Source organism: Diceros bicornis, chromosome 2 (assembly GCF_020826845.1).
Source record: "Diceros bicornis minor isolate mBicDic1 chromosome 2, mDicBic1.mat.cur, whole genome shotgun sequence".
NCBI classification, from domain to species: domain Eukaryota; kingdom Metazoa; phylum Chordata; class Mammalia; order Perissodactyla; family Rhinocerotidae; genus Diceros; species Diceros bicornis.
Window position 1 is genome coordinate 41,440,173 of NC_080741.1, and position 21,352 is coordinate 41,461,524.

Here is a 21,352-nt window from a genome sequence, read left to right on the forward strand (position 1 = left end):
ATCTGGGCTCAAGTGAAGCTCAACATTTGCAATTGGTGAGAATGCTCCCAAAATGCTGCCTAGGGATGTAGTGAGCTCCTAGTCATGGAAGTATTCAAGCAGAGGTGTCTGAGGTAGCTGGTGTAACAGTAGTACACTAGATCCAATGCAACCACAAATCTGGCCAGCTTCACTCACAAGCATGTCTTAAATTCTCCCAACTTCTCTCCTTTACCATCTGTGATAGTTCCAGTTATCATTTAGCAAATATTTACTCTTTCTCCACCCACCGTGAGTGAAGTCAACTTCCCCGTGCTATTGATGACACACTTGCTTTGGCCAATGGAATGTTAGTGGACATGATGTGAACAGAAGCCTTAAATATGCTCGTCCTGTTTGTCTTGCTCTTGTGCTCCAGTAATCCACCACGAAAAGAGCTTCCCCAGGTAGCTACCATCCTTTCAGCCTGGGCTTCAGAACAAAGACAAGTGGGGCAGCCCTGAGCCTAACCCACAGTGTGGAGCCAAGCCAGTGTGCAGTCTGAAGCAGACCTGCCCAGCCAAGCCCAACCTAGACCAGCCAAACTATGGTCAAGCTGCAGGTAAGTGAACATGAGAATAAAGGCTTCTTGTTAGCCATTGGCTTCTGGGGTAGTTTGTTACACAACATCATTGTGGCAATAGCTGACTGCTACACCATCCTAGTGCAAGCTATTGTTATCTCTTTTCCAAAACTACTGCAACAGCCTCCTCACCGGCCTCTTCTTCTCTTCCCTCTATTTTCTACACAGCAGAAAGGAATCCCTTAAAAAGTAAATCAGATTGTGATACTTCTCTAATCAACTCCCCCTTACCCCACAGCTTCCCATCTTACTCAAAGTCCAAACCTTTCTACCACTTAGAAGGCCCTGCATAGTCCAAATCCTAACTCATCAAACTAATTTTATATCCTTTTCTGCTGTTTCCACCACACCAGGCCTGCCTGGCTCTCTCATCCCCTGAACATGTCGAGCCTATTCCTCTTCGGGGCCTTTGCACTTGCTGTTCCCTCTGCCTAAAACACTATTCTTCCACATCTTCATACCTGGCTCCCTAAAATCATTTGCCTGTCAATTTTAATGTCACCTCCACAGGAAGGACTTCCCCGAGGATTCTAAGAGTCCCCATCCCCAACTCCACCCCTAGCGATTTTCTATCACGACCCTATTGCTACCTGGAATATTGATCTGTTTACGATCCATCTTCCTGACTGCGATGTAAACTCCACGCGGGCAGAGTTCTTGCCCATTCTGTTCATTGCTATAACCCTGGAGCCTCAAACCCTGCCTGGCACTCAATGCAGCAGCCGGTGCTGGATAAATACTGGTTGGATGGATAAATACTTGGGAATCAGGAGGCTTGGGTTAGAGTTCCAGCTCTGCCCCTAACTTGCTGGAGGACCAGACAAAGGAGGATGGAAGTCTAACACGTGGAGGGAGAAGAATGGATGTTCAGCGCACCTCCCCGCCCCCATCTGGCCTTCTGGGACAGGCATGCTCATACGGACAGCAGACAAAATAAATCTTCACCCTCCACCCCTCAATCTCGATAAGTGAAATTTGAGCTGTCTGTTGGGCTGGCCCTTCCTCCTCTCACCACGCTGATTAAGCCCCCACTACGTGCCGACACTGAGCTTTGTTTTCAGACGAGAACTGGGCAGAAATGTCTCACTGGGGACGCATGGAGGCAGAAAAGGCATTCCCGGGGGCCTGCAGCCTGCTAATCTCTTCAACTTTTCAAACGTCTCCATCTTGGTTGCTAATTCCTTTAACTTTGCAAATGGCCCCCTTGGCCTGCTAATCCCTTTAAGGTTACAAATGGGCCCCACAGAAGTGAGAATGAGTGAAGTCAGAGTTCCCGGTAATGAAGTGTTTGAACTTGGATTCCTCCTGACATGTGCAGCACAATGAGATGATTTTCTCCCTAACGAGATTAGGAAATTCTATTAGCTGCTGACCTGATTCCACAAGCCGGAGGCTCCAGGGCTGGATCTGCAGGAGGGTCTGCAGCCGCTGGGATTCGGTATTCCTGGGAAGCCAGACACCCACCCTCCAAGTGATGCCCTGGGGCCCTCCCCAGACCCACCCAGAAGCTGTGGTCTGCCCCCAATGGGTTCCCAGGACCCTCTCCTCGACTCCCTGCTCCAGAGGAGCGTGAGGGCCCCCAGAGTCTTTACTCCTTCCTGCTCAATAACAATAATAATAGAGAGTAATAATAATTACTTGAACACCAGGCAAGTACTGGTCTGAGCACCAGACAGGTTTGAACTCTTTTAGTCCTGACCACAACCTGCTGACGTGGATGTTAATTTTATTTCCACCTAATAGATGAGGAAGTTGAGGCAGAGAGAGATTAATTAACCTGCACAGTCCCACAGCTAGAGCAAGTGTCTGAGCCTGAGCAAAACAGGCCATTTGGCTGTGAGCCGTCACTCTTCAGCCCCACCTCCACCTTCCTGAGCAAGTCTCCTAGTCCTGTCCTCGCTCCCTCAGGACGTCTGCCCGCCTCGTCTCCCCGCAGGCCTTGGGGTCTGAGCCGCATGTTGCCCTTTACCTAGGTGGGCTGCCCTGGGCACTGTGTTGGGGGGTCAGCAAGGACACTTACTGGCTGATTGGGCATTCAGCAGTCTGTCATCATGGGATCAGCTGACCGAGTGAACAAAACCATGACTGGCCTTTCACGATCTGGCCCCTCCCCGCCACCTTTCTGGCAATAACTGCCATTCCTCTTCCCTTTGCTCCCTGGTTTCCAGCCACACTGACCTCATAGCATTTCCTCCCATAGGCTAGGCATGCTTCTGCCTCAGGGCCTTTGCACTTGCTCTTCTCTAGGCCTGGAACATGCCTCCCCCCAGATGACATCATGACGGTATGTTGTTATGATGTCATCACAACAACAACATACTCATGCAATTCCTGATTGCTTTAGCCACATCAGCCCATTAATCCTCCGAACAATCCTGAGATGGGTATTTTAAATCCATTTTACAGATGAGAGACGGAGGCACAGAAAAACAAAGTAACTTGCCTACAGCCATCTAGCTGGTAAGTTATGAGCCAGGATTCAAACCTAGTTTGTCTCCAGAATCTGGGTGCTAAGCTGTCTTCCACACTACCCCTCCCAGTTTCAGACAGCAGCAAGGCTCCCACCCTCGCCTCCTCCAGGTCTTTGTTTAAATGCCTCCTAATGAGTGTGGGTTCCCTCTCCCCTCCCTGCCGTGTCCTCCCACGGCACCTATTACCTGGGCTCATACTGAGTTATCAGTTTATAAAGTACCGAGATATTTCAAACTTGATGGATAATTGTTGCCCAGAACCCCATAAGTGTCCCCTTGCCACTCCGGCCCTTCTCCTGGGACCCCCTGGATCGTCCAATCCAGCGACTCTACAGGGCCAACACCTGGCACACACAGGGCCTCTAGGACACTGGTCCTGTGCCACCATGGCATCTCTGTGCCCGAGCCTTACCAGCTGCTAAGTATTTAGCTATCATCCCTGTTCCTCACTATTACATACCATATATACATATAAATATATTTTTGTGTGTGTGAGGAAGATCAGCCCTGAGCTAACATCCACGCCAATCCTCCTCTTTTTGCTGAGGAAGACCGGCGCTGGGCTAACATCTGTGCTCATCTTCCTCCACTTTATATGGGACGCCGCCACAGCATGGCCTGACAAGCGGTGTGTCAGTGCGCGCCCGGGATCCAAACCCGGGCCGCCAGCAGCGGAGCGCGCGCGCTTAACCACTAGGCCACGGGGCTGGCCCTACATATAAATATTTTTTTCTTCTTTCTTTGATTTTGTATGTCTGCCCCTAGTAGCACAGAAGCTCTATGAAGGGAGAGATTTCTTGGTGGGTTTGTTCACTCCCGAGCCCAGCACACAATAGGTGCTCTCAGTAAATACTTGGCAGTATTTTTGGACCCGGCACTGGTGACCGGTTTGGGAGACCAATTCTGCCTGGCACTGCATGGCGGGGCTGGCTCACCGTGTCTGGGGGGCGCTCCAGCATCATGGGGCGGAGGAGGCGGCTCCCTGGGGAGGTAGCCTCAGCGTCGCCTGCCCCCAGCAAGGAGACCACCCCGTTGCAGTCCACGGTGCTGTTCCTTTTGCCATTGAGGGCGTGGCCAGGACCTGAGGTTGCGGGACTGGGCTGTCCCTGGGCACTAGGCCGGCACAGGGGCCAGGGCACCAGCAGAGACGTGCGGTGGCTCTCGCTGTCCCCTGCTGTGCTGTTTTCGTCATCTGCAAAATCGGTTTCGGAACCCAGGTCCCGTCGGCGAAAGGTGAAAATGCTCCCACGGCTGGAGCGTTGCTTTATGGAGGTCCTGCTGAGGCCATGAGTGATGCTGAGCCGATTCTGAGGGTGTGCAGAGACGGGACATGACCAAGACAGCTCTTCATGTGCCCCCAGCCTATCTCTAGTAGCATCAGCCCCAGCTCAACTTCTGGGAGAATTGAGGGCTTTTGCGGGCCACACGGGAACTGAGTGGGAGACCAGGGGGTGTTCAGGGAAGGGGTGCAGGCTTAGAGGCAGCCCTGCATCTTCTGGGATCTCTGCTCACCTGAAGCCTGTGCCTTTGAGACTGAAGCTTACCTGGGCCTGAAGGTGGGGCTAAGGCTGGGCAGGGGGACAAGGAGGCAGGAAGGTTCCTGGTGGTGCAGACAGGCCTGGGCCAAGCAGGAGCTGGGGCAGTTAGCCATGCCCCACACTCATATGGGTGTGTCCTTGGGCTCCTGCCAATCCACACTACTTGTTAAGTTCCCAGTGCTGGGGACTTAGCTGAGGTTGGGGATATTATAACACTCAAACCTACCCCATCCCTCTGCCCAGGGCTCCTCCATTCCAAGAATGGCCATGGGAAACAAGAAGGGCAGGGAGGGGGTTCAAGGATGCTTTCCTTGGGGAGCAACCGTGGGGATTGTGACTTCACCAGGGGCCTAGCCTGATGGCTATTTGAGGCCAGATCCACCCTTAAAGGGCCAGAGCCACGGCTGGGGATTACCATTGCTCTGGGACCATCCTCCGAGTCGGACTTGGGGAACCTGTCATCCCCACACTCCTCCGTCCCTGAAGACATTCGTTTTCTCCTCTTGCTCCTTCTCTCATGGGTGGTTACCGGGGCCAAAGGGGACATCTCCAAGGAGCTGCGGGACACGGTGTCCACACCCCTGATGGTGAGAGCCTGGAAATGGGTGGAAGGAGGGATGTCTTGGTTATGGGGATTTTGTGCAGCCTCAGGCTAAGGCAGGCCAGGCAACTCTCAGTGTCTTGGTTTTCCCCATCAGTACATGGACTTGCACACCTACCCCCAAACAAAGGCATCACGGAGAGATGAGCTCAGGCAGACCTAGGATGTTCTGAGAAAGATCAAGATCCAGGGACGAAGAGAGTAGCGGCTGAAGTGGGCTGAAGTGAAGAGGGAAGTGTGGGGGACAGGAGGGAGGAGGGTGCTGATGATCAGAGGAAGTGACAGAACCAGAGGGCAGGAGATCTTTTAGAAGGTTCAGTTGGCCAAAACGGGTGCTGGGGGAGGTGTCATGGGGCAGTGAGAAAAAAGTGGAGGTGCATGGCCCGGCTTCTAACTGGCTTGCTCCGTAGTTAGCCTCCAGCACCTGCTGTGTGTGGAACTGTGGGTAGCCAGGGCAACATCGTCAGTGTTTATTCTGAATTAGCTCAGGCCTCCGACCTTGGACCTTCCTCAGTACTCCACCAGAAGGCATCCCTGGACTAGGGCAACTATGTCCATGGACACATGGGTCTCTTTCATCCAGCACGCACTACGTTCACAGGGACCACCTTTACCCAGGAGCCACCACCTTTACCCAGCTGGCACCACCTTCACCTGGAAGACACCATGATCATAGGGAACAGCTTTCCCCAGCAGGCACCACACTCACAGGGCCCACCTTTCCCCAGCAGGCACCAATTCTACCCAGCAAGCACCTCACCAACAGGCTTTGCTGTCTTTACCCAGCAAGTACCAAATTTTTACCCAGCAGGCACCATATTCAGGGGAAATGTCTGTACCCAGCTGACACCAGCTTTATCCAGCAGGCACTGCCTTTTACCCAGCAGGTGCTACATATACAGGTACCAGTTTCCCCAGTAGGCACCAGCTTTACCCAGCATGCATCACATCTCCAGGCACCAGGTTTACCCAGCAGGCACCATGCCTCCAGGTATCAGCTTTACCCAGCAGGTGCCATGCCCAAAGGCACCAGCTTTACCTAGCAGGCACCATTCTTGAGGCACCCAAAGTCAGGTGAAGGCTTGGTCTGGAGGCTCCTTGGCTGCACTGCTCACCCACCTCATGCTCTTTCTTGAGCATCTCCATGGCTTCCCGGAAGCGCTTTTCCTTCTCCTCAGTCTCAGCGATGGTGGCTTGGTTTTGCTCCTCGTAGGCCATGGCGACCACAGCGAGGATCAAGTTCACCAGGTAGAAGGAGCCCAGGAAGATGACAAGCATGAAGAAGATCATGTAGATCTTCCCTGCGGACCTCAGAGTCTGGGGGAGTGAGAGGGCAGAGGTCATTCTCACTGGGGCCCCTTCTGGGTCACAGTCACGGCATTCTCAAGCTGCCCAGTTTGGCTGTGCCAGGGGTTCAAATTGGTACAGCCTGGGGAGGGGGTACCACTGATAGAGGAAAGTGTCCTGACCTACAGAGGAGAATGACCTACACACACGGGGTAGTGTCCCACCCACAGAGGGAGGCAGAATGTCCCAACCAGCTTGGGAAATGTTGCACCCAGAGTGGACTATTCCATCACAGAAGGTGGAGAAGTGTCTCACTCACAGAGCTTAGCATGTCCTATATAGATGGGTACTTGGTCACCAGCAAAAAGACAGTTTCTTTGCTTGCTGAGCCCCCATCCCTCAGATGCAAGGATCCCTGCCCCTTATCCTTCCTCAGCTCTCACCGCGGAGAAGCTGCTGGGGCCACTTCTAGCTAGTCACTTGTGCAGCCTGGGCCCCTGTGAGGGGCCCTGAGCCCGTTCCTGGCGGCCCTCTGCTGGCCTCATGCACCCACTTACCTGCTGGTAGAGGCGCTCCCAGTAATCCTGCGTCATCAGGCGGAAGAGCGCGAGGAAGGCCCAGGCGAAGGAATCGAAGCTGGTGTAGCCGTGGTCAGGGTTCTCGCCTGCCTTTAGGCACCGGTAGCCCTCGGGACATGTCCTGCGGCCAGACACGCAGACTCTGTCCCATGCTGTAAGGGGTCCTCTGCCCCTGAGACCCTGTCTCTTCTCCCTGGGCAGCCGAGTGTATGCTCCACTGCTTCATGAGGCTTAGGATCAGGAACCTAGTGCCACACTGCTGGGTCCCGCCTCCATGACTTTTCATGCTGTGCCTCCCACCTGGGACACCATCTTACCCTCTTCTCTACCCATCTGATTCTGCTAGGCCTAAATCCAGCTGCCTTCTGCCCATATGACACACCATCCCAGCTGCTGTCTGAGTTGCCTCTCCCCTCGCAGAGGCAGCACCAAGGGCCTGGCTCACATCTCTTCCTCTGCCTGCCTACCTGATGAAGAGTTGAGTACAGTGCAGGCATGAGGGGTAGGGGGGTGGGCGGTGGTGGGGGGGCAGTGAGGCTTGGCTGAGCTGAATAGGATGGAGCCCAGGGCAAAGGTTGGGCCGTGGGGTTGAGAGACGATTCTGGGGTGAACAGGCTGGGGCCTGGCCATATCTGGAGAATGTGCCCATTTGCATGACTGGGCACACAGTGAGGCAGATGCACAGTTCACTTAGTTTGAGGGGATAGCCTTTTACTCAAGGAGGGAGCACTGGGCTGGATTCACATGTGTGTGCATGCGTGTGTGTGAGAGACGGCTGGGGGAAGGGAGACTCGGCAAGAGGGAGGATGCAGCCAAGGGGTCTCTGTGCCTTGCTAATGCCATAAGACCCTGCAGACAATCTCTCTAGCAACAGGAAGGGCTCTTGAACGTCATATTCAGAGATGCGGGACTGCAGCCCCTCAGAATACCTTCCCCACCACGTGAGCTTGTGTGTTCCCTCCCCCTAATAACCTATGGCACAGTCACACTGACCCAGAGCCCGGTGTGCACAGGGCCCTGGAAGCTGCACGTGGCTACTGGGCCTCTCTGGGTACCACAATCAGGCTGCAAGTGCAGGCCCTGCTTGCCCTGGAGAAGAGTCTAGGCTGCTGGGGGAACCACATTCACTCTGGACCTGATGCCCAAATGAGCAGGGATGAAGTAAAGACTGGAGAGGAGGGAGCAGCCCGGGGGGGCTTCTAGAAGGGGAATGCAGCCAGGGTTGTGCTGTGCAGAGCCCTGCAGGGCCTCCTGAACTGCCCTCCAGTCCCGTCCCATCTTCAGGGTTCTGGTCCCCTCCCTGCAGATCTGCGCCCCCATCCCCTTCTTACCCCCTTCACAGCTCTCTCCCCTAGGGTGGGGGTTGGGTGGGGAAGCTGCCAGGGGCCTGGCAAGGAAGAGAGGCAGGGAAGGCCTCGCTGTCCCTGGCGTCAAGGGGCTTAACTGAAAGCACAGTCAGTTGAGAAAGCAGCGGGAGACTCCCCCGGCTCGGTGAGATGGCTCTGGGAGGTGGGCACCACATACCCAGCGTCGGAGCTGTTCCCACACATTAACACGTCAGATGTGCCATTCTTGAGCAAGTAATTTTCTGGAAGACAAACATCCAACGGTGAGGGGCACATGTGGCTGACTCCTGGGGTTCCCACTTTGTACCCAGGGCTTTGGGGAGGTAGGGACACTGCTGATGGTCTTCCCCCCTCCTCTCTGCCCCTGCCTGACCCCTACTGTCTGCCTGGCTAGGTCTGAGGCAACTCTAGCTGCTTCCCTCGCCTTCCTCCTGCTCCTCCTCAGACGTTCAGCAGCCGGTGTCCTCCATAGTCTAGGAAGACACAGGAAGCCCTTGGCAGGCCCTTAGCTGTCCCTATAGGGAGCTTCCATACCTTGCCCCAAACCACTCAGGGGGCCAACTAGGGCCAAGAGAGGAGGCAGGAGTCTGGACAGAGTTCTAGCTTGGCTGCTGAGTCACCACGTGGCCCAGGTGGGCTACCGCCCAGCTCTGGACCCATTTCCTTGTGTATAAGGTGGTGGAAGTGAGGCCCACCACACTCACCATGGCAATACTGTGTCTGCCCAGATAGGGCTGGGGCTGGAACAGATGAGACATGGGACACCAGGTCCTGTCCTCTCCTCTCTGTTGCCGTCCATCAGCCCCCATCACTCATCCCTAACATGCTTTGGTCTTAGGCAGCAGTTCTCAAAGTGTGGACCAGCAGCTCAAGCATCAACTGGGACTGGTTAGAAATGTAACTTCCTGAATGCCACCTCAGATCTACTGACTCAGAAACTCCGGGGATGGGGCCCAGCAGTCTGTGTTTTCTGGAGCCCTCCAGGTGACTCTGGTACACACTGAAGTTTTAGAACCACTGCTATATGGCCATAAGCAAATTTACCCACCGAATTTCTGTTCTTTTTCCAAAGTGCCTTGCTGGTGTACGTAAGCGGCCCTAACTTCAGAGCGGCCCTCGGGATCCCTGTGGCCGAGGACCTGGACTCGCACCAGTGTCTACCTTTGGTCCAGGCTGATGGCACTAGTTAAGACAGCTGCTGGCCATCAGCCTGGAGTGTGGAAGTGTAAACCATGACCTTGTACAATCACCGAGCTTGTTCTGACCCTCTCACAGGGTTCTGGGGTGCACGTGTATGGAACTAACATCCTGGCAAAGAACAATGAAGTCAACTGAAAAACCCCTCGCCAAGCAGGTGGGGCCTCCACCTTGAGCCTCACAAACTACCCCCGCTCCACGGCCCACCCTTTCCCAAGCTAGCACTCCTCTCTGCAGGTAGGCCCGTCTCCTCCCCATTCCCGACCCTCTAGGGTCAGTCCCACCTCCAAACGTCACAGCTGCTGCTCCCCTGTTTGCCTCTCCATCTAACTCCATCCTTTCTGTCTCCGCACCTAGCCTGAGAACTCACGAGGGCAGGCCCTAAGTCTGCTCCCCTTCTGTCCTCTCTTGTGGAGCCCCAAAGGGCAGGGGCTGGAATCCACGAGCACACAGCTGGGTCTCCGGGGGATCAGGTAGGGCTAGAATGGCCCTGGAGGGAGGCTTGTCCTCCGGCGAGACCTGTGTGGGAGATGCCCCAGCCCTGGTGGCCTCACAGAGTCCTGCTCAGGCCACAGAAATAGTCCGCACCTGGGTCGTTGAGGTAGAGGTCCAGTGATTCCCAGACCAGGCCGTCGGCCTCCACGGAGCCGTTGGTGCCATTGAGCTCCGTGAAGTTGCGCACACATTTGTGCCTCAGGTTGCCCATGAAGAGCTGCAGGCCGATGAGCGCGAAGACGCTGAGGCAGAAGACTGTGAGGACCATCACGTCGGCCAGCTTCTTCACAGACTGGATCAGGGCCCCCACGATGGTCTTCAGGCCTGGCGAGAAGGAGCACGGGTCACCCATGGGCACCAGGTTCCCTGCTCCACTGGGCGGGGGCTGGGTCTGAGGGGGTGCTGGGCCAGGTGGACAATATGAGGTGGGGGCAGAGTGAAGGAGGCCTCTCTTGGGCTTTTCAGACCAAAGCCCCCCTTTCCTCTGCTGCTGAGATTCTGTCCCGACTCCCCTGGGGCAGGAGACCAGTCTGGCCGTGTATTTTCAGAAGATCCCAGTGTTCTTTGCTCTCCACTAGCCAAATATATGAAATGAGTGTGGTAACTGCTGTTTTCTTGAGGAAGCAAACACTCAAAGCCCGTCCCCCACTGGTTGGTCCCAAGGTATGCCTGGCCTGCCCCTTTAAATGTAGCCCATGGAGAGGAGACTGAGGTTAGGCCCATTCCAGGGCGCTGGAGGGGACTCAGCCTTGATCCTGAGATGGGGAGAGATAAGCCATTCACGGTAGGGGAATGTAGTGCATGTGCTGGGGGGCTGGGGGGCTGCGGGGGGGAGGTCTGGCAAGGCCATGGTGGGTAACGTCCTAAGGAGCCTGTTCTAGCTTGGACCTCACTTTTTTTTTTTTTTAATTAATTAATTAATTTTTTGTGAGGAGTATCGGCCCTGAGCTAACATCTGCCAATCCTCCTCTTTTTTTTTTTTTTTTTTTTTTGCTGAGGAAGACTGGCCCTGGGCTAACATCCAGGCCCATCTTCCTCTACTTTATATGGGACGCCGCCACAACATGGCTTGCCAAGCAGTGCGTCGGTGCGCGCCTGGGATCCGAACTGGCAAACCCCGGGCCGCTGCAGCGGAGTGCGTGCACTTAACCACTTGTGCCACTGGGCTGGCCCCTGGACCTCACTTTTAAGAAAGGTTCAGGGTTGGGGCCGGCCTGGTGGCTTAGCAGTTAAGTGTGCGTGCTCCGCTACTGGTGGCCCGGGTTCGGATCCCAGGCGTGCACTGACGCACTGCTTGTCTGGCCACGCTGAGGCCGTGTCCCACATACAGCAACTAGAAGGATGTGCAACTACGATATACAGCTATTTACTGGGGCTTTGGGGAAAAAAAAAAAATGAGGAGGATTGGCCATAGATGTTAGATCAGGGCCAGTCTTCCTTAGCAAAAAAAAAAAAAAAAAGAAAGAAAGAAAGGTTCAGGGACAGGAGAGGAGTTGACCTGTTTTGCATTTTCCTCCTCTGGCTGTCCCTCTGGGACCCATCCCCGTCCATCCCACTCCCCACAGCTGAGAGGCCATGATCTGTTAGTGGCACAGCCAAGCTCCCTGCAGAAGCCAGCACCACACAGCGAAGTGACAGAAAAGCACGTGTAGACGTGTTCAGTCTGACACTAGCTACTATCCTACGACAAGTTCGAGCAGAGCAGGGGAGCGAGGGGGCTTCTCTGCCAGCAGCAGGGCCCTGCCCCCCAATCCCCCACCCCGCTCCCACCGAAGCGGCCAGATCTCAGATTAAGCTCCATCCGTCCATCGTCCAGCCGGTTAATGTTAGGAGCACCCATAGCTACTGTGCCCGAGGCTGCTGTGCCCGTGACCCAGAGACAGGGAGGCAGCGATGAGCAAACACACCAGGAAGTTGTCCCCACAGAGCTGCTAACGCTGTTGCCCGCCCACAGCTCAGAGGCACTCTGCGTTCTTTGTGGAAATTGTCCTGGCAGATGTTGGCAACTGCCTGGGCAGTGGGTGGACCTTGCAGGAGCCTGGGCCCAGAGTGGCGGTGGTGGTGGCATTCACAAGCCCCTCCTAGTCTAGAACACCTCATCTCTAGGGGAGGTTCTAGGTCCCCACAGCGGGCACACTCTGGTTCTGCTCAGCAGGCCTGGAGACCCAGCCCACACCGTGGGGGTGGGGGGACAAAGTGAAGGGTAGTGGGCAGCAGCCCGCATACCCAACCTGGACTCTGCCTTAACTGTTAGGCTAAAGTATCTTTGGCCTAAAGCATCCAGCTCAAGGCCCAGCAAAGCACTTCCTGGTCTGTGTGGACGGTGTCCGTGGGGATAATCAGTTGGTGAGCACAGAGCCACTCCTTTAAACGTTTCTCACATTGATGACAGAGTTCACTTCTGGCAGGAACGATCCTGAGGAAATAACGAGATTCTTTCTGAAAAGACCCAGGAAGGGATGAGTTCTGGGGGGTCAACTGGGAAATCCTTCTGCCACTGCAGTTCTAACAGGCTGGGCAAAGAGCCCTTGGAAACCCTTCCCATTTTATGGGAAAGAAGATAGAGGTCCAGAGAGGGCCAAGGCAATAAGACTCAGGTCAGGGGACACCTCCTCCAGGGAGCCTTCCAAAATGCTGACCATAGCATTTTTCTAACGTCCACTTTCAGGGTCAGCAGCTGTCTGCTGCTTCAGTGGGTGGTTCGCAGCTTGAAGAGATCCAGTGGGGCTGGGTTGAGGTTGGTGGTCCCCAGGACGAAAAATATTTTCCCTTGTCGGTCTTTCTTATAAAACAGACAGGAACATGCCTTTTCTTAACTGCTGTGGTCAGTTAAGGCCTATCTACTCCTGTGGGGTGTGTGCTGTGAGGTTGTCCCTGGGACCCTAGAGGACAGACCCTGAGGCTTCTGAGCATGTATGCGTTCGCCAAGGCCAATGATGCCTGTCTCAATGGGGGTGGCTCCATGGGAGTGGCTGGGGACAGACTGCCTCACTTGCTACTGGTTCTTAGCAGGGGTCTAGGCCACTCGTGCACATCGTATGGTGGGTTCAGATGCCAGAGGAATATTCTGGCTCAGTGTGAACACAGCATAAGTGGGGGCTCCTCCTACAAGATCATGTAACCCCACCAGGCAGGGCCCAGGACCACCAGCTTTCCAAATCAGGAGTGGATGCAACCACCCGGTTCACCTAATTCTTCCCTCAGCCCTGACTCCTTCCCACATGGGTGGCATGCAGCCCGTCTCCAGCTGCCTTTTTAAAAGAAGTGCCTTCTCCAGTTCTGAGTGTGGCTGCATTCAGAAAAGGCTCTCGAAGGAGACTCTGGGCACTGCCCTTTGGGCTCTGAAATCATCACAAGTCTTTTTAGAGTTTTCCTGGATGGATGGGGTAGAACGGCTTTCTAGAGAGGCCATCTGGGCTTAGAAGATTTCCCAGGTACAATTGCCAACATCTGTCAAGGAGGATTTCCTCCTGAGACTACCATGCACGGTTTGCTAAACCTCTACCGCACCATGCAGCGAGGACCGTTAGACACCAAGGCCCGATGCCACCTGTCCACAGAGTACGCTCCATTTCACAAAATGGGGCTGGGGCTCCGGCTGTGCAGACATCACCAGAGGGGGCACAAGGCAGGGACTCGGCACTCAGCCATGAGAGACCGAGCCGCAGTTTTCCTTTTTCGTTCTGGGTGTGTATGCAGTTTCCTCAAACACAGTTCTTTTGGCTTCCTTATCAGAGGATGATGCTCCAGGCTGAAGCCATTCACACACAAGCTTTTAGCTATTCAAATAGCTGAGCTCAGTTGGGGAAAGAAATCACTATCTTGGGAAGAATTTGGGTTCAATCCAGGACCCGCTCTGGGGTGCTCTGTGCCCCCCGGTGCCTGTGAGAGTGGGCTTTGCTGAGGTGGGCAGCCTGAAGCCCATTCTGAGGCTTTGAGGGGGCAGCCGTGTCCTCTGTCTGACAGCCCCCACATCTGAGCTCTGGGAAAGGTATTCTGGTGACAGGCACATTCGAAGAGGCCTTCCCAAGGGTCGTCTCGGCTCCCAGGTGGCTGGAAAGGCCCGAGCGTGCCCCTGCGGCCTTGGCGTTTAACCTGATTTTCACCTGAAATGACTGATATAGTTTTCAGGGCCCGGAGGACTCGGAAGGTGCGTAAAGCTGAGACATTGCCCAGGTCCACAAATTCAGTGGTGTATCTGTAACAAGGGAAATTCACACACGAGACAGCGACAACACGCCAGGAGGAGACACACGGTCGGGGTGGGGGGTGGGGGGAGACAGAGAGAGAGTCACTTGTAGCTGAGATCCGAACTGGCATCTTACCTGGGATAACTGAAATAGTTTTTAGAGCTCTCAGGACTCTGAAAGTTCGAAGAGCCGACAAATTGCCTAGTTTTATATTTTCTGATACATACCTGCAGAATCAAACCACAGTTATTGGGAATTACAAAGCAGCACCTCAGCCTGCCCTCCCCGACCAGCCCTCTCACTCCTCCCCCTCCCACATGGAGGGCTGTGGGTGGCCCAGGGCCTCTCCAGGCTTTCTTCCTGACCTCAACCCTCCTGACACAGGGACTTCAGTGTGGGTGCCTTAAGGATGTCCACACAGCAATCCCCCAGGTGGTTCTCCCAGTGATGGTCCCGTGAATAACTCGCGCCAGGAGGCAACAACTCTGCCACATTCTCCATGCCACTGGGACCGTGACACGAAACCATGTGGCAGGGTCTGAGGCTGGGAACACAGCAGGACGAAGAGAAAAATTGTTTTCCAGGAGGCTCAGGCCAGGTGATGTAGGAAGCCACTGGGTTTCTGGCCCTAGATTTGCTCTGTGTCTTCTGCAGTTTGTGGTCAGCTCGCGCCAGCCTGCTCCAATCTATGGGACCCTAAGCGCTGGCTATGATCACCACGGAGGCATGGCTGGGTCTCCGAGGGTTGCCCACCTCTCCTTCCAACCAAAAATCTGGGCAAGGAGTGGCGCAGGAGTCCCTGACGTCACGAGGTGGAGGCAACCTGAGTACTCCACAGGAGAAGCAGAGTTCCCTGGGCGACGCTTCGAAAGATGGGAAGGGAGGCTGCCTGAATACTCAGCTCTTTGACTGGCAATGGCCAACAGAGGAAGAGAAAAGAGCTGGATGAGCGGTTTCTAGGGAGAGGCTGGCCCCTACCCCATGAGTCCACCCCAAGACCTTCCATGTCCCCCAAGGAAGGCCTTGGGTCTCCACAGGAGGAGTGAGCTCTGGAGATGAGCAGCCCTCCTTGGGGTCTGTCCTGCTTGGGTCTGAATAGCGCTTAGCAGGGCTGAGTGGCCACGGGGTCCCCACATAGAACTTGGGGACAGCTGTCCATCCACGGCCTCCACAGGCACAAGAAGAAGGAGTTGGTCTCTGGGGGTCAGGGACCTGCCTGAGCAGAGCGTGAGGACACATATGATGGGCCATATGACCAGGATGTCTGAGAGGTGGCTGGACAGTGTGTGACCAGGATCATTGGGACAGTGGCAATGACCTGTGATATTTAACCAAAGGCTCCGCATCCAGGGTGTCTGACATTTAACTGAAGGTGTCTGATGTTTAACCAAGTGTGTCTGACCCGGTGTCTGAGTGACATCAGACCTAGGACATCAGCCCAGCGACATCAGCTGAGCGCCAAGGGTGGGCTGAGAGCGTAGCTGCACTCACTCTGTGGTCATCTGCACCTCCAGGCCCCGCCACTCTGCTCAGAGCTTCTGAATCTGCCTTCAAGCTGTGGGTGTCTATAGGCAAGGACCCGACAGGCTGTGTCAAGGGGCTCAACTCCTGGGTCCAGCCTGGTCCAGCTCTAACTGACGCCGGGCTGACGCCAGCTTCCTCTACGTCCACTCATGGGGCCTTTCCATCTTCACGGGGCCCTGTGGACCATGCCTGCTCCCTCCTTACTCACCACATCCCTTCAGAGATGGGAAGTCAGCAGACACATTCTCAGAGCTTTCCTTCTGGCTACCCCAGATCCTTTCTGTGGTGTGGTTTCCATTCCATCCCCCAGATTCACTTCAGCTTGCAGATTTTTCTCTGGTGCAGCAATCAGATGCAGCCCCATCTTCCAGTGGGGAGCAGAAGTCAGCTCCCTTGTTCTGTCCCACATACACCTATTAATTTGGTCCAAGCTCCCTCTCAACTTTTGATGGCTACTCCAATCTCTGTGATGGCTCAGACCCTCAGGCCTCTGTCCCACGTTCTTCTCTCAGGCTTGGACTCTGTCCAGAAAAGATGCTGCCACAGGATTCTCAGGAACATTGCCAATGTTGCCATCACATGAAAGCTATGCCTGCTGGTGGCTCTGGGCCCCATTTCCTGCTGCTGGTCTAGTAGATGTGGCCTGGGACAACAGCTTTTCTTGCTCAGGACACTGGTTTCAAGACTGTCTCTTCTGGTTACAGGGTGTGAGTGGAGCACTGTGCAGATCAGAGAGGGAACCAACTGTCCTTGCTTCTCCCTTCCGTCCCTTACAGACCCTGTGTGTCTCCCGGAGTCTCCAGTGAAGACTTGTCTCTGGCTTGGATTTTGCCTGCGTCTGCCTGTCCCATTGTAGAACCTGCCCCACCCCGCCCTTGCAGTGTCCCCAGCACAGACAGTGCTTGCCCTCCATTCATCGTCTGCCTCCTCAGCAGCTGGTGCTTGGCACAGAGAAGCCAAAATCCCAAGGGGTGTGCTCCCGTCAGGTTTGCAAAGCCAGCTGAGTGGCTGAGAACAGGAGTGGGGCTGGTGGTCGTGTGTCCATGAAGTCAGGACACGTGTGGGAGAGCAATCCTCAGGGGGAGGAAGTCTTGAAGGTGGGGTGCAGGGCTGGGTGAGGGCACGGTGTGTCTGTGACTGTGTCTGTGACAATGGGGCTGCTGCCTCTTACTCAATCCAGAGCCTGGTGCCTGGCTGCTTCCCATATTGGGGCCCTAGACCCCCCCGAGGCCTCCCCTGGGGCCCTGGAGTGTGGCAAGGCAGGCAAAGGGCCAGCTTCAGCAGTGGCAGAGGTGGGGGTGGGGCTCTGCCCCTAGCAGGCTGGCACAACTCTCCTCCAAGCCATTCTTCTCTTTCTGTTGTGGCCAAGCTGCTGGGCAGGGGCAGATAGCTGGGGGGAGGGGCGGGAATGTGGGCCCCCACACAGGAAGAGCAGGGGTTGGTGGGTGAGAATCCCCTCCATCACGCCAGCCCCAGCACAGCGGGGAGCCTTTTTGGAGGCTGAGGAACCATGAGGAAGGGCAGACCCTGGCCTTCTTCCTGCTCCACCCCTATCTTGCTGCGCAGCCCTCCCATTTGATGTAGATGGCCCCTCACGGGGCTGCTAGGCAGAGGGTATAGCCAGCACCACAGCTACTGCGCTGATTGCCACCCTCTCCTCTCTGCCCTCCCTCCCTTCCCCTCCAGGTTTGGTTTCCATAACAACCCCAGAAGGTGGGAGGCTGCGCTAACTAGCAGGTAATGCCCAGCTAAGAGGGGCCCTAGGAAGCTCCAGCTGGAGGGTTGCCTGGCAGGCTTCCTGGCACACCCCTCCCTTAGACCCTCCCACAACCCCTAAATTGGGGGTGGGGAATCAGAAACATCAGACTTGGGGTGCCTCTCCTCATTATGAGTTAGGAGACTTGGTTTTAGTCCCAGTGTTGCTGCTAATTCATTCTATAATTTTGGGCAAGTGGTAGGATCTCTCTGAGCCTCAGTTTCTCCATCTGTAAAACCAAGGGCAGGATGGGGAATTTCATTGAATAGAACTTTTCTGCCACTCAAGGCTCCTTGGATTATCCTAGGAGCCCCACGTTATTGAACCATTTTGGCTGTAGCAGACTGCATTTCACTGCATTACCATGGCAGTAACTCATTGTTTGCATACGGTGGAATCACTGTCAATCAGAGCTGCCAGGCCAGTCCAGCCCACAGCACAAACCTAACATTCCAATGGGTGCATGCGGCCCCAGGGGAGCTGAGTGTGACATTTCTGTGAGATGCTCAGAAATGTGGAAACAGTCTGGTGACCTCTGAGGCCCTGTTCTGCTTTGTCACCCCTGGTTCTGGTTCAGAGCGAAGGCAGGCAGGCCTTGGTGAGGAAGGCACACCTACTCTGTGATTCCGAGCAGAAGGAGTGGGTCCCCGTGGGATCTCATGGGGATCGAGACTGGGATTCTTTCACAAGACAGGACAGGGGGACTTGCTAAGGGCCTGAGGTCATGCAGAGCATCTCCCAGAGACATGAGCTGAAATCAGGCCAAGGCTTGGCTCTTGCTGTCAGACAAGGGGCCCAGGGCAAAGCCTTTCCTGGGGTCTGGGAGTGTCGTTGCTGTGACACAGTCCTGCTCAGGCTCCAAGATGGGAAGGTGGGAAAGGCTCATGCAGATGCTGTGTCCTCTCCTGTGGAAGCTCCTTTCCTGTGACACCAATCCCTCAGGGGCCCAGGGATCACTGCCCCCCTCCCGGAGGGCACCGCAGAGCCTGGCCCTGGCCAGCAATCCTACTCCATTTCCAAGTCAATGCAATATCCTGGCTCCAACATGGAGAGTGATCCCTCTCTCCTCAAACCTCAGACGTGCCTCCCCACTCTGTGTTCTCAGCTGAGGACCCTGCTTCTTATCACTGAGAAAACAGAAGCAATCAGAAGAGAAATTCCTTCTTCTCTCATCATTGACTCTATCCATCGCCACCTGAAATTCTGCCTTCCCTGCTCTTAAGGCCAATGTTCCCCCAGGCCCTGGATTCCCACCCCTTGGGCCAGTTCAAGGGCTTCGCTCTGCAACTCCCCCCCGACCATCATCAGACTTTCCCTCTCTACTGGATCCTTTCCATCAGCCCACAAAGATACCTCCAGATATCTATACTTGCTCCACCTTACCTCCTCCCACTCTCTTGAGCCCTCTCTTATCAGGTATGTCCCCTCACCCCACTAGGGCCTGTCTTGTCAAGGTCATCAATGATCTTCACATTGTCCACTCCAAAGGTCGGTTGGGTTCTCACCTTCCTCGGTCTCCTCGTGTTATCTTTCAAGTTGAATCACACTGCTCTCTCCTGGTTTCCCTCCACCCTCCCTGGCAATTCCCTCCAGTTTCCTTCGCTCCATCCTCCTCCTTTCCTGACCTCGAGACGTTGGAGCATCCCAGGTGCAGTCCGTAGGCGGCTTCCCTTCTCTGGCTACACTTACTCCTAGATGATGCCATCTGTATCCTGAGGGCTTCTAAATTTATATTTCCACCTTGGACCTCTTTCCTGAACTCCAGACTGGAATATCCAGTTGCCTACTCAATCTATCACCCTGCATGCTTTCAAATTTAATACATTCCAAACTGGACTTCTGATTCTCTTTCTCCCTCAGCCAGCTCCTCCCTTTCTCCATTTCAACAAATGGTAACACCACCCACTCAGCTGCTCAAACCAAAAACCGCCTGGGGGTCTCTGTCTGCCCCACCTTCAAAATATATCCAGAATCTGACCACATCTCTCACCTTCTCCACTTGGACCCTGGTCCCAGCCACCATCCCCTCCCTCCTGACTACTCAACTAGCCTCGTAACTGTTCCGTCTGCTTCCACCGCTATCCTTCTACAGTCTTTTGTCCACACAGTAGCCCAGGAGATCTTCATAGAATGTAAATCAGATCACGTCACTCCCTGCTCTTAACCCCCACTGGCTCCCATCACACCTGGCTCTTACCTCGGCCTATAAGGCCGCACAGCTGCCCCCCACCCCGCCACTCTGCCTCCTCATCTCCCACTCCTCTTTCTCTTGCTCACTCAGCTTGGGCCTAAATCTACACTGGATTTGGGGCAAGTGGTAGCCTCTCTCTGAGCCTCAGTTTCCCCACCTGTAAAATGGTGGGCTGGAGTCAGCTCACAGGGTACCTAGGAACAGAGGTTCTGATGCATTTTCTAACCACCAGGTTCACCATCTAGCTTGAAGGCATCCCATTAGCAGGGCCCAGCTTCCCTCCTTCTCCTCGCTCCCTCACAGCGTGGCTGAGCTCACAGCAGGGCAGCTTGTATCTGGGGTTAAATAAAGACTTTGTCATGAACGGGTAGATTCAGTGAATCTGAGAATCCTAGAAAGTGGGAGCTGAACTGAACCTCTTATTCCACCTGGCCCAGTACCATCCTTTCACAAGTGGAGAAACTGAGGCTCTGCAAGGGCAGGAAGTATAACCCTCACCATCTCTGCTCTTCGCTAAGGTGTGGTGCCCAGCCCTCCACACACCTCAGGCTTCCCGAAAGGGTATGATGGCTGAGCCCTGACCACGACTGCTGCCCAGGAGGCTCTCCCTGATCAGTCGTTCCCACCAGAACACAGCACCCGCTGCCTGAGACAGCCAGAGTGGAATGCCTCAACCCAACCGCTCAGCGAGAGACTCCTCCTAGGCAAGGGAGCGGGTCCTGGGATCACGTTCACTTTCTGATGGGCTCATTGTATGTTCTTGGCAACAGTTTCCTCATTTGTAAAATGGGGATGAGGAATCTCCATCCAGCCTACCTCTCTGGCTGGTGTGAGGACCAAAGGGACCACGTCAGTGACCAGGTGCCTTAAAATGTGCCAAACGTGGAGTCTACGAGTAGAGAGAGCAGACATGCTGGTGTACCCAGCATGAGTTCCTGGGGATGCCCGCTCACTTCTCCAGGCTCCTTCTCTTCCCTGCAGTTTCATCCTTAATCACCTTGGAATCCAGTTACTGTTCACGGTAGTCCAGAGATTTCAGGCCATAATATTGGTTTCCCTTGCTGGAAAGGGCAGAGGATGCTAAACCAGAATCTTAATGACGTCTCTTGAGCGCAGGGCTGCCGTGGAGCCAGATGAGCCAGTGGACCTGACCACTGGAGCCTGCATGAGCCACTGGACCCGTCTCTCCCCACAGTATGAGCTGAGGGCCTCCATCCCATCCTCCTCCTGCCATAGCAGTCAGGTGGGCTGCTCTATAGCCCGGGGCAGAGCTGCACATGGACTGCAGCAGGGAGGCTGAGAGGGCTGGGCAGCCCAGGGCCGGGAGTGGCGCACACGCCCCTCAGTGTGGCCTGGAGTGGCACAGCACGGCGCAGCGAGCAAAGTACTTACGCCATGATAATCACGCTGAAGTCCAGCCAGTTCCACGGGTCCCGAAGAAAGGTGAACGCATGCAGGCAGAAGCCTCGAGCCAGAATCTTGACCAGAGACTCAAAGGTGTAAATGGCAGTGAAGATGTACCTGGGGAGGAGAGACCGGCGGGGCTTCTCAGGGAGGCCAAAGCCCGCAGGCCAAGT

General features: G+C 55.0%; 1 protein-coding gene across 4 annotated transcripts in view; it reads right to left on the reverse strand.

Moving 5' to 3' along the window:
• Nucleotides 1-21,352, reverse strand: part of SCN5A (sodium voltage-gated channel alpha subunit 5) — a 100,366-nt gene that overhangs the window by 51,669 nt on the left and 27,345 nt on the right. For 2 of the 4 annotated variants that reach the window (XM_058555437.1, XM_058555436.1), the window contains exons 5-12: nucleotides 21,168-21,296; nucleotides 14,440-14,531; nucleotides 10,208-10,438; nucleotides 8,601-8,664; nucleotides 7,056-7,197; nucleotides 6,331-6,528; nucleotides 5,026-5,205; nucleotides 4,008-4,379 (exon numbers count right to left, since the gene is read on the reverse strand). In XM_058555437.1, coding sequence (XP_058411420.1) covers nucleotides 4,008-4,379; nucleotides 5,026-5,205; nucleotides 6,331-6,528; nucleotides 7,056-7,197; nucleotides 8,601-8,664; nucleotides 10,208-10,438; nucleotides 14,440-14,531; nucleotides 21,168-21,296 — 1,408 coding nt within the window. Of the gene's footprint in view, nucleotides 1-4,007; nucleotides 4,380-5,025; nucleotides 5,206-6,330; nucleotides 6,529-7,055; nucleotides 7,198-8,600; nucleotides 8,665-10,207; nucleotides 10,439-14,220; nucleotides 14,313-14,439; nucleotides 14,532-21,167; nucleotides 21,297-21,352 lie in introns of all 4 variants that reach the window. The other 2 variants (XM_058555442.1, XM_058555439.1) reach the window with 2 other exon arrangements.